The sequence below is a fragment of the Propithecus coquereli genome, unplaced genomic scaffold, assembly GCF_000956105.1.
Source record: "Propithecus coquereli isolate 6110/MARCELLA unplaced genomic scaffold, Pcoq_1.0 Scaffold223, whole genome shotgun sequence".
Taxonomy (NCBI): domain Eukaryota; kingdom Metazoa; phylum Chordata; class Mammalia; order Primates; family Indriidae; genus Propithecus; species Propithecus coquereli.
In genome coordinates, this window is record NW_012147523.1 from 3,084,009 (window position 1) to 3,097,413 (window position 13,405).

A 13,405-nucleotide genomic window follows, 5' to 3' on the forward strand; every position below is an offset into this window, starting at 1 on the left:
TAAAGATAGGAAAGAGCATTGACAAAGGATCTTTCTCCATATGTGATTTAATGCTATTTACCGTGAAACTTCTTAAAAGTGATCTTCCAAACAAGAGAAAATACTGCCTAAGCCAAAGGATTGAACAGTTGTAGTATATCAGAGATGGACCCAAGGTGAGGAAGGTATTTGGGAGGCACTGAGAGTAATCCCAACTGGCTTTCAGCTCACAATTCCTCTCACTGAAATGCTATTCTCTCTCTTTTTATTTACTTTCAATCTATTGGCTCAGGCTTGCTCCTCCACCTCTGAAATTGTCTGATTTTTCAGCTTTAGAACAGCCACCTCAAACTGCAACCCCTGAACAAAAAGGAAGTCAGCTCATTATCAGAGTTATTAACTAAGAGGAGACAAAGTTCTCTGTCTGTCAAACTGAGAGAGAAGCCATCTTAAGGCAGCAGTGTAGCTCTACCAAAGACTCATCTTATTTGCAGCTATGGCACAACCATTCACAGTTTCTCCACAGCATGTCACAAAGATAAGTCTCTTGCGTATCTTTATCCAGAATGTGAGCGGTTTTACAATACAGATTTTTTAGCTCTGGCTCCTTGGCAACTCAGACCTTCTCCAATTACTTCAGGGAATGGGAATGAGAAGTTAGGCTTTTTAAAAAATTCCCAGACCAAAGATTTCACTGACTGCATCCCCATAGGGTTAGCCTTCCATTATACATCCTTACAGGAGCAAGTACCTTTCCTTCAAAATACTTAGCAAAAATGAAATTTAATATTAGTGCAGTGATCTGCAGAGCGTCTGATCTTCCCCCTCTTCACTGCAAGCTCCATGACAATAGGGATCATCTCAATCTCAGGAACCACTGTATTCCCAACATCTAAGATAGTTCCTGTCTCATAGAACTTGATCGGGGAATACCTTTTAGAAGGATGGATGGAAAGATGGATGGATGGATGGATGAGGGGGTGGATGGATGCATGAATGGATGGATGGATAAATGGAATGATGGGTGGAGGGATGGAGGGATAAATGGAAAGATGGATGTGGTGAACAGATGAATTTCTCACCGGATTTTCAAGCAGCCATCACACTCCAAATGCCATATATAAACACTGTAGATGTATTCTCTATAAAAAGGGCAACATTCTGTCTATGGAATATCACACAATTTCAATGGGGAGATTGGATGAATGAAGTCAAATAATTCATGATACTGGATGAATTGCCAAAAACAATAAGGGACCAAACCTTTGAAGACATCAGCCAGAGGTGATGAACATTTCAGAAGATCCCCCTACCCACCCAGGAATTAACTGGACTGCAGACTCAAAAGACCAGACCATGAATTTTAAATTACACATGTGCATGTGTATGAAAAAGAGAGAGAATAAGACAGAGAGAAAGAGGCAGAATGATAGGCAGAGACAGAGAGAGGAGAGAGACTCCAACAGCAAGAATGTGTATAAATTATTTTCAGACCTTCAGTTTACCTTTTGACCAATCGCCATCTCTTACACCTTTTTACTTATTGACCTAGATAGACTATAAACATATTGTATCTGGTTCTGGGCAGTACCTGGAGTATCACTAGTAACTGGAAATAATATATTTTTAAAAATTAGTTTCTAAGAACTTGTACATCATATCGACTAGATTTTCAAAGGTCATATTTTCCATATTTACTTAGAAAGGCATTCTGTTGCCCAGTGACAAAGCTTTAGGCTTCCCTTGAGTGCTCTACAGGGAAAAATGAATTTGCTATTGCCTCTCCACCAAATCAGCCCTCCTTTTTAAGACCCAGCGTTAACCAACTCAAAGATTCTTATTTTGATTGGGACATTGAGCCTGAAATCCCACTTCAGGTGGGAAAAAGAAAAAAGGCAAATCATCAAACATGAAATGGAAAAACCTCTGCCTTTTATCCACATAGAAACCCACAGGACACATTCAGAACAAGCCAAAAGGTTGGCTCACGGGCCTCTGAGATCTGCTTCTGGGAAGAAAGGGAAGGGAAACAATAGAAGCAACCTCTAATAACTTGCAGCCTGACTTGGTGATTTTTTTTCAAATGGCCCTCTTTATAATTTTACTGAGAAAGTTCAACTTGGAGTGTATGGCATCATATCATAAGTTTGTAGGGAAAATCATGCCAAAAATAAAATTAACCTTTGATTCATTTTTGTTATAAAAAAAAAGTACATACTATTTTAATGTATATGTGTTAACTACACACAAAAATAAAGCTATATTCTATAAGGTTGATATTAACAAAAACAACAATTGAATTCATGCAATGCTTTGGAGTTTGTTTTTTTTTTTTTAGGAATAATATCAATTAGAAGGTTTTAAAAACATGTTTTCTAACCTACACTGGAAAAGGAAGAGCCAATTTACTCATTATGATCATCAATTCTAGCTTTTCATAGTCAGAAAATTAGTGCACTGGGGTTTTTCTAGAGAGTCCAGGGCAAGTTCAGATTTTTCTCACAAGGAAAGGCAATGCTAACCAAACCTGGCTCTCTGGGCCCAGACACTGAACTGTGTTCTCACTGGTATTACCCAAAGCCTCTGAGGAAACATAGCTAAGAAGAAAAACCATCTAAGTGCACGAAAGAGGCATAGTCATTTAATGAGTTCCAGAATTCACTGTGTCCCACTTTGACACAGTTTCCTACAGCTAATCAAGTAATAATGATGGTCTCACTTAGAGTCATTGATACTTAACTGCGGATATTTTTTTTGCACCACCTCATGACTCTTCAGCATAATCCTGAGAGATAGGTACTATTATCCCCATTTAACAGATGAGGAGGCCAAGGTTACTACAGGGGGATGACTTGCCCAAGGTCACACAGTGAGTGGCAGATCAGAGATTCACACTCAGCTCTATCTGACCCCAACCCCACACTATGAATTCTGAATCTCTATATTTTACTGCCTCTCTATTTCTACTAGGTGACTTCCTTTTAAATTAAAGAGAAAAGTTTTTCTCTCTGCCAAACTGCAAAGTTTTCTGAGGATAAGAGTCAAATTCTACGCGATGGCTCGTCTTAATGACAATTAAAGCGCAAATGCAGGTTCTAAGCTCCTCTAAAGAATACCATAAAGAGATACCTGCCTTGCTTGTCTAAAGAGTCCCACTTCTAACCCAGAATTTAGGCAGTTTCACAACAGGGAGCTTCAGGCCCAGTTCCCTGCCACCAGGGGCATTCTTAAACTACCTCACAGATACTGGTTTTGTAAGAAATAGAAGGGAAACAAAAAGGGAGAAATTATGTGGCCGTCAACCTGGAGTTCTGTCCTCTGGCAGTACAAAAGCAAGAAAATTTATTCTTAAGCTCCCCGAGCACGTATAAATCCATAACTTCCCATGGTTTATAGACTTGCCATCCTTTCTCTCCCAATACCTACCAGCATCCCCAATTTCCAGCGCAGCACAGTGGAGCAAGGAGGCGGCTCTCGGTGGTTTCCTCGACTTACGATCATCCTACACACCTCCTAACCAGGAGTGGCAGAGACTATATCCTCTCTCTGCTTCTACTTTTGAAATGGAAGCACCCCCTAAATAGTGGTTACCTGAAATAAACACATTTGCCACACGTTCCCTTGCAATTAGATGTGGGTATGTGATTAAGTCCTAGCTAATAGGATACAGGCTGAACTATCTTGAGCAACTTCCGTAAGTGACACTGAGGACACCTGCCTTTTCTTACCCCTTTCCTCCTTCCTGCTGGCAGAAAGAAGAATGTGATGACTGGAGAGTCTAACCTCCTTCTTAGACCAAAAGATAACTGTCATTCCCTAGGGATGGTAGAGCAGAAAGCTGAAAGGAACCCAAGGCCCTGGGCTCTGGGCTGCTGACTTAGGGAAGAGAATAAAATCTTATGTGTTAATATTTTGTATAAACTGTGGATTCTGTTTTAAGCAGATTCACTTTCAGAGGAAATATCTGGCACCCAAAATACTCAGTTAATAAGGAACTCCTTTATGGTTCCAGAATTAGTCTCAGGCAATGGCGAGTACCAGGGATAAACTTGCCTCCTTCCTGGATGTCCCCATTCTAAGCATCTCAATTTCAAGGACTGCCAATGTGCCCCACTCCCTCTCTTGCTCCTCCCTACTCCTGCCCAAATGGAATCCACTGTTGAAGAAAGCAGGGACACAGGGTGACTAGATATTCACAGCTGGATTTGGACTCTTACCTGGCAGCCAGTTCCATAGCAAAGCAACCCTGCAGAGCCAGACTTCTCTCGCTCCACCTGCCCCACCATTGGGATGGTTTGGGGACAATTATAAGAGCTGATATTTTCAGAGTGCTAACTCTGTGCCAAGCTAACTCAATGCCATGACCTGGAGCTGCTCAGCAACTCTAAGGTAGTTACTGTGATCGGCTCTGTTTATGCCTAGGAAGTCTCAAAGCCAGGATTCAAACTCACAGGGACTTGCCTTGTAGCCTGTGTGCATGCCCATTAGTCTACACTGGCTCTGGCGAGAGGGGGAAGAGAAAAAGAAAGATGATTAAAAAATAATAGACACTCCTATCTCCAAAGTGGCCACATTTCATTAGAAACTTGAATTCTGCCTTTTTCTCACAACGCTGGAAAATTCCTATCATTGTCCAGGCTCTGAATTAAAGAATCTCCTGCTCCAGATGTGGCATGCCCCACACATTCCAAAGTGACCTTCCCAGCCATTAGCCACAGCAGAGCAGGTGGCTAGGAGACCTGTGGTAAAAATGGTTAAAAATCACCCCCGACCTAGGCAAGAAACAAAGACAGAAACCAATTGATGGAAGTGAAAGGCAACCTCAAAGAAGATAGAACACGTTCTGCCACCAAGACACCAGCAGTGTTTTGTTTGAGGGTCAGACAAAGTTCTAGAAAACAATCCAAACCGTTTGCACCGAGGCCTAAGTTCTTGCTACTTAAAGGGATTTGGGGTGTTCTCTGGTGTGGTGTAGAGGTTTCAGATCTTGGTAAGAGAGGGTGGGCAGGTCTGCAAGGCTCCCCGGCTGACCCCACCCCGGCTCAGATCTCAGGGGAGAGCATGTGTGTCTCAGAGGAGTGCAGTCCCATGCTGCGAGCAGGAGGGCATGCTGCACCACGGACAACGCCACCCACACTCACCGGGGATCACTCCACTTTCCCCTGGAGGGTGGAGGTGCAGCAACAAAACTGTCAGTCAGTGCTAAATCATCTCTCAGACTCTTCTACACCCAAATGTTTTCTTCTGATTTAAACCCAGCTCACCAGAGTGGCCAATGTGCCCCTAAGACACAACACCCCAGAAATGTGCCATTTCTCACCAAACTCAACTTTGCCAGGCCTAAAAGTGAAAAACAAAACAAAACAAAAAAACACACAAACAAAGAAACTTTCCAGATCAGAATTCGCAAATTCAAATGCCTACAGAGGCCAGAAATGGGTGAAGCAGCTCTAGCTGGGATCAACTGAGATAAAATGGTGAACACCTGCCCTGTCTATGAAAACAGCTGCTCTCAGCTGCAAACCATTGTTCTAACGTGAGAGCAGGACCATTTCTCAGCAAAGTTGGAGTTAGAAATTCACATGTTTATGTGAAATTGCCCCGTTCTATCTAAACTGTTGACATCAAATTCACAAAGTAAGACATCCTAAGGGCTAAACAGGTCTACACGTAATGGGGTCCCAGAGAGCCAATTTTCAATCCATCTTTCAGACATTAGCCCCAAAGACGGCTGAGGCCACCTTACACATGATCAAAAGTTACCACTCGTAGGTTTGGCATGCCTCGGTAGAATAAAGGATTGCAAACCAGATGCAAGGACTCAGGTAACCAGTCACTTGGAGTCCTTCCTGTATCTACCCAGAAGCTAGAAAAAGCCATTTAAACCAGGATCCGAGAGGCACCCCATCTGGAACCATTTCTTTCATAGAGGGAGGAGGCCCAGGGGACAAGCACAGTTGCCTTTCTAGGGGATGCACCATCTGCAGAGGAGGCAGCCACCTGCGGAGACCTCTGCCAGGCAGGGAAAAAGGTAGAACCTCACTCCGTGAACCCAGGAAGAACCATGACCCCGGGACAGGGCAGGGATTAGGGAGGAGGGGTCCTCCCAGAAACTGCCCCTAGAGACACTTCCACTTAAGCGGGACTGTCCATGCCAGGACAGATTCAGGAGACCCGTTTTGACTCTTCCCAGGCCGGGAAGGGAGAAAGGGTGGATGTGCTTCCCAGCTCCATGGGCCTTTCCTGGATGGAGCATCACTGCCCCTTACTGGAACACACACACACACACACACACACACACACACACACACACACACACACCTTAAAAGGACCTTTTGTGGTGAAAAATTCCGAGCCTGGGAGGTCACTCTGAAAGATGTGATTCCTTCACTCTCTGCCTCACTCGGTCACTTCTATAAAGTCTTTTCCCCCTCTCTTCCCACAAACGGCATCCCTGAAGCCCCAAAGGCTCCTACCTTGACACTGGAATCCCTGCTTCCCGAAGCCCCTGCAAAAGCAGAAAGACGCGTGTCAGGCAGCCTGAGGGGCCCTGTCACCAGCTAGTTCCCCCACAGACTCACCCCTTCCCCCAGCCCTCTACCCCAGGTGCAACCTCCCAGCCACAGGCGGGTGCCCAAGAGTCTTCCGCCTTTGGGCGCTTTTGTGGGAGCTCAGCGGTAACCCCCATCTCCCCTCACCCCAACAGAAGGAAGGAGGCTGCGACCACCAGATGGCGGGATGGGGGCAGAGTTTCCGTCGGGGTGGGGGTGGAAGGCAGGCGGAAGATCTGCCCATAGAGATGCCCCGAGTACGCTCGGGGAAAGAGAAGCGATAGAGACGCATCCAGAGGGAGGCGGGGGTGTCCCCTGGGGGAATAGGAAGGGAGAAAGGATGCCCCACGCCTGGAGGGACAAGGGGCAGAAAGGGGCCCGCAGCAATGTGAGGGGGGAGGACCGGTGAGTGGAAAGGGAGACCCAGGCCCTCAGGGAGGCGCAATAAGAGATAACAGAGGGCGCTGCCCACGAGACACAGAGGAGGAAAGGATGCCCCATGCCCGCAGGGAGATAGAGAGAGGACACCAGGGCGCTGCCCCCCAGAAAGGAGGGGTGGGGAGGAGGGAAGGGAGGCGGAGAGATAGGGAAGCCCGGGCGAGAGGGCACCCGAGGCGCTGCCTTCCTGGGGAGGGACAGACACTGGCACTCTGAGCCAGGTGGAGCAAAGGCACCCGCGACACTGCCCCTGGGCGCTCTGGAGGCGACTGGGAGTAAGAGAGGGCAGGAGCGCCTCGCGGCCGGCCGTCTGGGACCAGGGGACAGGGGACCCACAGGACTGTCCATTAGGGAGTCTGGGGCGGGAGAGTCCGGATCGGGGAGCCCCGGGACTCGCGGGATCCCCGCGGGGCTTCTTTCCCTCCGGGGCGCGGAGGGCGCGGAGAGGGGGTCCCCGCACGCGGCGGTGCCCTCGGGGGCCGCGGGCAGGTGCCGTGCGCCGGCGCGCGCTCACCAGATGAAGTCGGTGCAGTGGCTGCAGAAGGTGGGCTGCTTGAAGAAGCGGGCGGTGAATTTGTGGTTCTTCACCTCGTGCACGTTCTTCTGCCGGAGGGCGCCTTTGCGGGCGAAGCGCACGGTGCTCTCCTCGCCCTCGCTCGGCGGCGGCCCCGCAGCCGGGTCAGCCATCTTGCGCGCGGGGAGCCGGAGCCGAGAGGTGCCGGCCCCGGGGCGCGGGACCGCGGGCTGCAGGCCCGGCAGGCGCGGAGGAGGCGGCCGCTGCTGCCGCCCGGGGCCGCGGGCGCTTCCCCTGCGCCGGCTCTGGCGGCCGCGGCGCGCGGAGCTGGGGCTGTCACTCGCCCAGCTGCGGCCGCTCGTCCAGCTGCGCTTGGCACCGCTGGCCCCAGCTGCGGGGGAGGGAGGAGGAGCCGCGGGTAGACACCGCCCTCCTCATTTGCATCGCGCCCAGGCCCCGCCCAGCGCCGCCAGCTGCTTTACATATTGGCACCCCAGCGGCTGCCAGCCTCCCGGAGAAGTGCTCCCAGCCGCAGCGCTGCGGCGCGGGGACCGCAGCCTGCGTTCGTCAGATCTGAGCCTCGCCCCCCACCCTGTCCTCGGCCCCGGGTTGCATTAAGGAGATAAGCACGTTGGGAGCCCCTCGGGAGTACCGAGAGTGGAAGGACCCACGGGGGTGGTTGGAGGTAGTGGTGGAAGGGGTGGGCGCCACGGATTCCACCCTGGCCCCTGCAGAGGGACCAGTACCCATCCACCCCCCATCCACCCCATTGGTCATTCTGCACGCGTCTGCTGGAGGGATGGGCTCCCGCTGTCACTCATTCGGAATAGCTTGTAGTTCCACACACTTACACACACATACACACACACGTTCTGCAGAGGTAGGGGAGGAGCGATCTTTATTTTGTATATGTCTAACTCCACCACAAAGAAGATTCTTGGCTTTGCTTGCCTGCACATTTAGAAGAGAACTCCTTATCTTCTGTCCATCCTCTCCGCAAAGAGACTCAGTTTCTCCAAGTGTAAAATGGAGCTAATAAGGGGAGAAGGAGGGAAGAAATTTAAATAGATCAATATTTCTCCAAATTTCATTCATTCTCACTCATCTTCACAAATTCTGGTCATATTTGTGCACCATCTAAAAAAAAAAGTCTATCTGGTTTGATCTACTGAGTTTGAATAGCAAGAGGTATTTATATTATTAAAATCTCTCCAGGTGCTGTCATCTGCCCAAAGCATCTGTGACTGAGGCCTTCTTTTATTTGTTAAGAGAGGAAATTAACAAATGTAAAATACACATTAATATCCAACGAGGACTCTCTCATTAATGGAATCTGAAGGTAACTAACAGGGTAATAACCGTCTAGATGGGTAATTCGGTGCTATGTAGTGCCCTGTCCATGCACTGCGCCTAAACACCCCCAACCCCGCCATGTCCCCGAATCTGGGAACCCAGAGCTGCATTAGACTGTGAGCTCGGTAGCTGGATCTGGGCTCTGTGAGAGCAGGGAGCTGCTCACCATAGTGTCACCCTGCACCAAGCTCAAGGCCTGGCACTCCTAAGAGCCCAATAAATATTGGTTGAATGAGTGAGTGAGTGGATGAACAAGTGCGTGAATGAAGACTTAAAGGACAGCACCACTTACCCCCACCCATGCCCAGTAGGTGTTCCACAATAAACATCATTGCTTGATGGCTATCAGGTACTTGCATTGTCTTATTTAGCACCCACCCCCCAACAACCCTATTGCAGATTGGGTAACTTTCTTTATGGATGGGCTGCTAAGGCTCAGAGCGATTAAGATATACACCCACAATCATGCCGTTGCTGAGTGCTGGTTGGGCTCCCCTAACTACAAAGCATACTGGTGACAAAGGGATCAACCTGAGTAGTGGGGGACGAAGGAGTGCGGGATGGAGTTGAATGAGCTCAAGTCCCACTGTGACAATTTTGCCTGGAAGCTGCTGAGTGGTAAGTCATTATTAGGTAGCACGTAGAGAGCAAGGGCTCCAATAAGAGAATGTCCCTCTCCTACACAGTAATTCAAAGGTAATAAGGAAAAAATAGCATTCACTTTTAAGGTTGGCATGTTTGGGAAACTGGATGTGCCTGTCTATTATTAGTCCTTTAAGAGGCCCCACCACCTCCCAGGGAGGCTTGGGAAACATCCCTGGAGACATTGCTGCTGAAGTAGGTTTCCTTTGAACTGATGAGCTGGAAGCTCACAGCCCACATCCTGCCTTTTGAATGAAGTGCCCTGAATGACTTTGGTCTGGAACAACAAACAGTACCTCATGGCGCCTGGGCCTGGAGATGCGAGGGCCGGAGGATCAAGAAGAGACGCTGGGTTCCTGAGGAGGCTGCACCAACTGAGGATGGGAAATGCGGTTCCCACTGGACCCAGATCCCTGTAGGTCAGGGGTCTTAAACTGGTGACCTTGGGATACTCTTTGTTAGCCAGCCCAGTGAATTTTTTTTTAGTTCACATATCATAGAATTTTACCAAATATCCAGATTCTGACTTCTCTAGGAGAAAAGATGTGGCTAAATGGAGCCTGCTTTCTGTATTCATTCATTCGTTTGTTTATTCAATCAACAAATGCTTATTGAGCACCTACTATAACTGTTGTTCCAGACACTGCTATATATACCAGACAAAAGTCCCTGCCTTCACAGGGTTTATAGTCTAATGGGGGTGGTGGGGAGGGATGGACAAAAAACCTAATCGACTCGCAAATCTCTATTGAGTGGTGTAGAGATTCATGGTGTAAAATAAAGCATCATAAAGACCAAAGAGTGACAGTAGCCAGGGAAAAATTTGTGATAGGGGAACACCTGAGCAAATGCCTGAATAAAGCGAGGGGGTGAGCCACAGGGACTACCTGGGGTAGAATGTTCCAGACAGAGAAAACAGCAAATACAAAGAGCCTTGGGAAGGATCATGCTTGGCATGTTGTAGAAATTGCGAGAAGGCCTCTGTGGCTGGAGTGCACAGAGAGAAGACAGCGCTTATGAGATGAGGTCGGGAAGGTGGCAGGGCCCTGCAGGGCCTTGTAAATGTGGTAAGGAGCTTGGATTTCACTCCAGTGCACGGAAGCCACTGGAGGGTGGGAAGCAGAGGAGTGGCCTGATATGACTTCTGTTTTTTTAAAAGATTATCCTAGCTATTATGCAGAAATAAATGGTAGAGGAGAAAGAGTGGAAGAAGAAAGAACAGTGAGGAGGACAATTGAGTAGATGAAGCAAGAGATGAGGCCACCATGGCATGGTGCCTTGTGGAGCTACGGGGCAGAGCTCCCTGTAGACTGGGCATGGGCCCCCCAGGTCACTAGAGCCCCCACCTGGGCCACTCTGCCCATAAAGGAATGAACGCTGGCTGCTTCAAAGACTTCAGAGGCAAGATGAGGCAGGTTGCTCTGGCCGGGAATGGAGTCCAAGGTCTCTTCAGTCCAGACCTATGGCTGCCATAAGAAATTATCACAAAACTGGGTGGCTAAAAATAACGGAAATGCATTCTCTCATAGTTCATCAAGGTATCAGCAGGGCCACCCTCCCTCCTGAGGCTTCAGAGGAGAATCTTCCTTGCCTCTTCCAGCTGCTGGTGGCCGTCAGCATTCCTTGGCTTCCTTGGCTTGTGGCAGCATCACACCCATCTTTCTCTGTCTTCACATTGCCTTCTCCTCTGTGTGTCTCTCCTCTCCTCTTCTGTTTGTCTAATATCACCTGTATATCTCTTATAAGGACTGGCCATTGGATTTAGGGTTCACCCAGGTAATCTGGGATGATCTCTTCATCTCAAAATCCTTAACTCAGTTACATCTGCAAAGAGCCTTTTTACGAATAAGGTAACATTCACAAGTTCCAGGAACTACAACATGAATATATCTTTTGGGGGGGGCACCATTCAGACCACTACATTGCACAACCCTGGCGAGTCACTCCCTCCCTCTGTGTCTCATTTCCCTCCTACATAAAAAAGAAGAGAGATGGAGTAGTTTGCCTTCCAACACTCTCATTCTAAGGCTGTATTCTTCCATACAGTAGTCACTAGCCATCTGTGGCCACCGAGCGTTTGAAATGTGGCTAGTCTGAATTGAGATATGATTGCAAGTGTAAAATATATCCTAAATTGCAAGCATGTAGTATGAAAAAGAATGTAGAATACTCCTAGATAATATTTATGTTCATTGCATATTGAAATTATAATAGCTTTGATATATTGGGATAAATCAAATTTCTCTCTAAAATTAATGTCACCTGTTTCTTTTTACTTTTTGTAAAGTGGCTACTAGAAAATGTAAAATTATACATTATGTTTCTTTGGGTTCTAAAGAACACGTGTTAAAAATATTAAATTAATTTGAAAACTGGATAATATAAATAAAAGCTCATCTCTATTCCATGTGGCGACAGCAGTGGCGGCTTAACTGGAGACTGGAGTATCCAATTGCAGGACTCTCATTCACATGGCTAATAGGTTGGTGCTGACTGTCAACTGAGGGTTCACCCAGGGCTTTGGCCAGAGGTGTTGGTTCCTATTCACATGGGCCTCACCACTGGCTACCTGGGCTTCCACCATTGCATGGTGGCTGAATTTCAAGAGTGAATGTCCCAAAAAATAGGAAGTGGAGGATGACAGTTTCTTAAAATCTGACCTAGAAACTGGCACAGTGTCATTTCTGATATATGATATTGATCAAGCAGTCACAGAGCCCATATTCAAGGGGAGACCCTATTTCTCAATGAAAAGAATGTGAAAGAATTTGGGGGCCACACAAGAGGAGATCAATAAATATTTGTTGAATTAATAAAATGCCACAATTTCTGTCCAATATAAGAGGAAACAGAAGCTTGGAAAAGTGAGTATTAAGGTTACTCTAGAACTACAACTAATTGTAACTAAAAGCTAATATAAGAAACAGAAAAATATGGCCTATTCAAAGGAATAAAAAATCAACAGAAACTGTCCCCAGAGAATGACCAGATGGTGATCCTAGGAGACAATGACTTTAAAACATCTGTCTTAAAGATGTTCAAAGAACTAAAGGAAGATGTAGAGAAATCAAGAACACAATTCATGAACAAAGTGGAAAATCAATAAAGAGAGAAAACCTGAAGGGAAACCAAACAGAAACTCTAGAGCTGAAAAGTACAATAACTGAAATGAAAAATTTTTTTTTTAGAGAAGGGGTCTTGCTTGTTGCCCAGGCTGGCCTCGCACTACAGCTGTTTCCTGGGCTCAAACAATCCTCCTGCCTCAGCCTCCCAAGTATGACTCACTAAAGAGATTCAAAGTCATATTTAAGTACACGGGAAGAAATTTGAAAATTTGAGTATAGGACAATTGAAATCATTGAGTCAGAGGAATATAAAGAAAAATGATTGAAGAAAAGTGAACAGAGCCTAAGGGAATTGTGGAATATCATCAAGCAAACCAATATATGCACTGTGGGAGTCTCAGAAGGAGAAGAGAAAGGGGAGTTGTTTGAGAGATTAGTTGAAGAAATAACAAATGACACTTTTTGATGAAAGACATGAATATAAACAGCGAAGAAGCTCAACAAACTCCAAGCAGGATGAACTCAAAAAGACCCACACATCATACTCAAACTGTTCAAAGCCAAAGACACAGAGATAATCTTGAAAGCAGTGAGAAGGAAGTGACTCATCACATAAAAGGAATCCTCAATAAGATCATCAGCAGATTTCTCATCAGAAATTTTGGAGGAGTAGTAGGCTGATACATTCAAAGTGCTAAAAGAAGTAAAATGTCCATCAAGAATCTTATAACTGGCCGGGCGCGGTGGCTCACGCCTGTAATCCTAGCTCTCTGGAAGGCTGAGGCGGGCAGATTGTTTGAGCTCAGGAGTTCGAGACCAGCCTGAGCAAGAGCGAGACCTCGTCTCTACTAAAAAGAAAGAAA

At 47.0% G+C, this 13,405-nt stretch overlaps 1 protein-coding gene across 2 annotated transcripts in view; it reads right to left on the reverse strand.

Annotated features, from left to right (window-relative positions):
- PRKCB (protein kinase C, beta) overlaps positions 1-7,844 on the reverse strand; it is a 298,743-nt gene extending 290,899 nt beyond the window's left edge. The window contains exons 1-2 of one of the 2 annotated variants that reach the window (XM_012645016.1): positions 7,483-7,844; positions 6,456-6,487 (exon numbers count right to left, since the gene is read on the reverse strand). In XM_012645016.1, coding sequence (XP_012500470.1) covers positions 6,456-6,487; positions 7,483-7,655 — 205 coding nt within the window. In that variant the 5' untranslated portion in view covers positions 7,656-7,844. The remainder of the gene's footprint in view (positions 1-6,455; positions 6,488-7,482) is intronic. The other variant, XM_012645015.1, reaches the window with a different exon arrangement.
- Between the last annotated feature and the right edge of the window lie 5,561 nt (positions 7,845-13,405).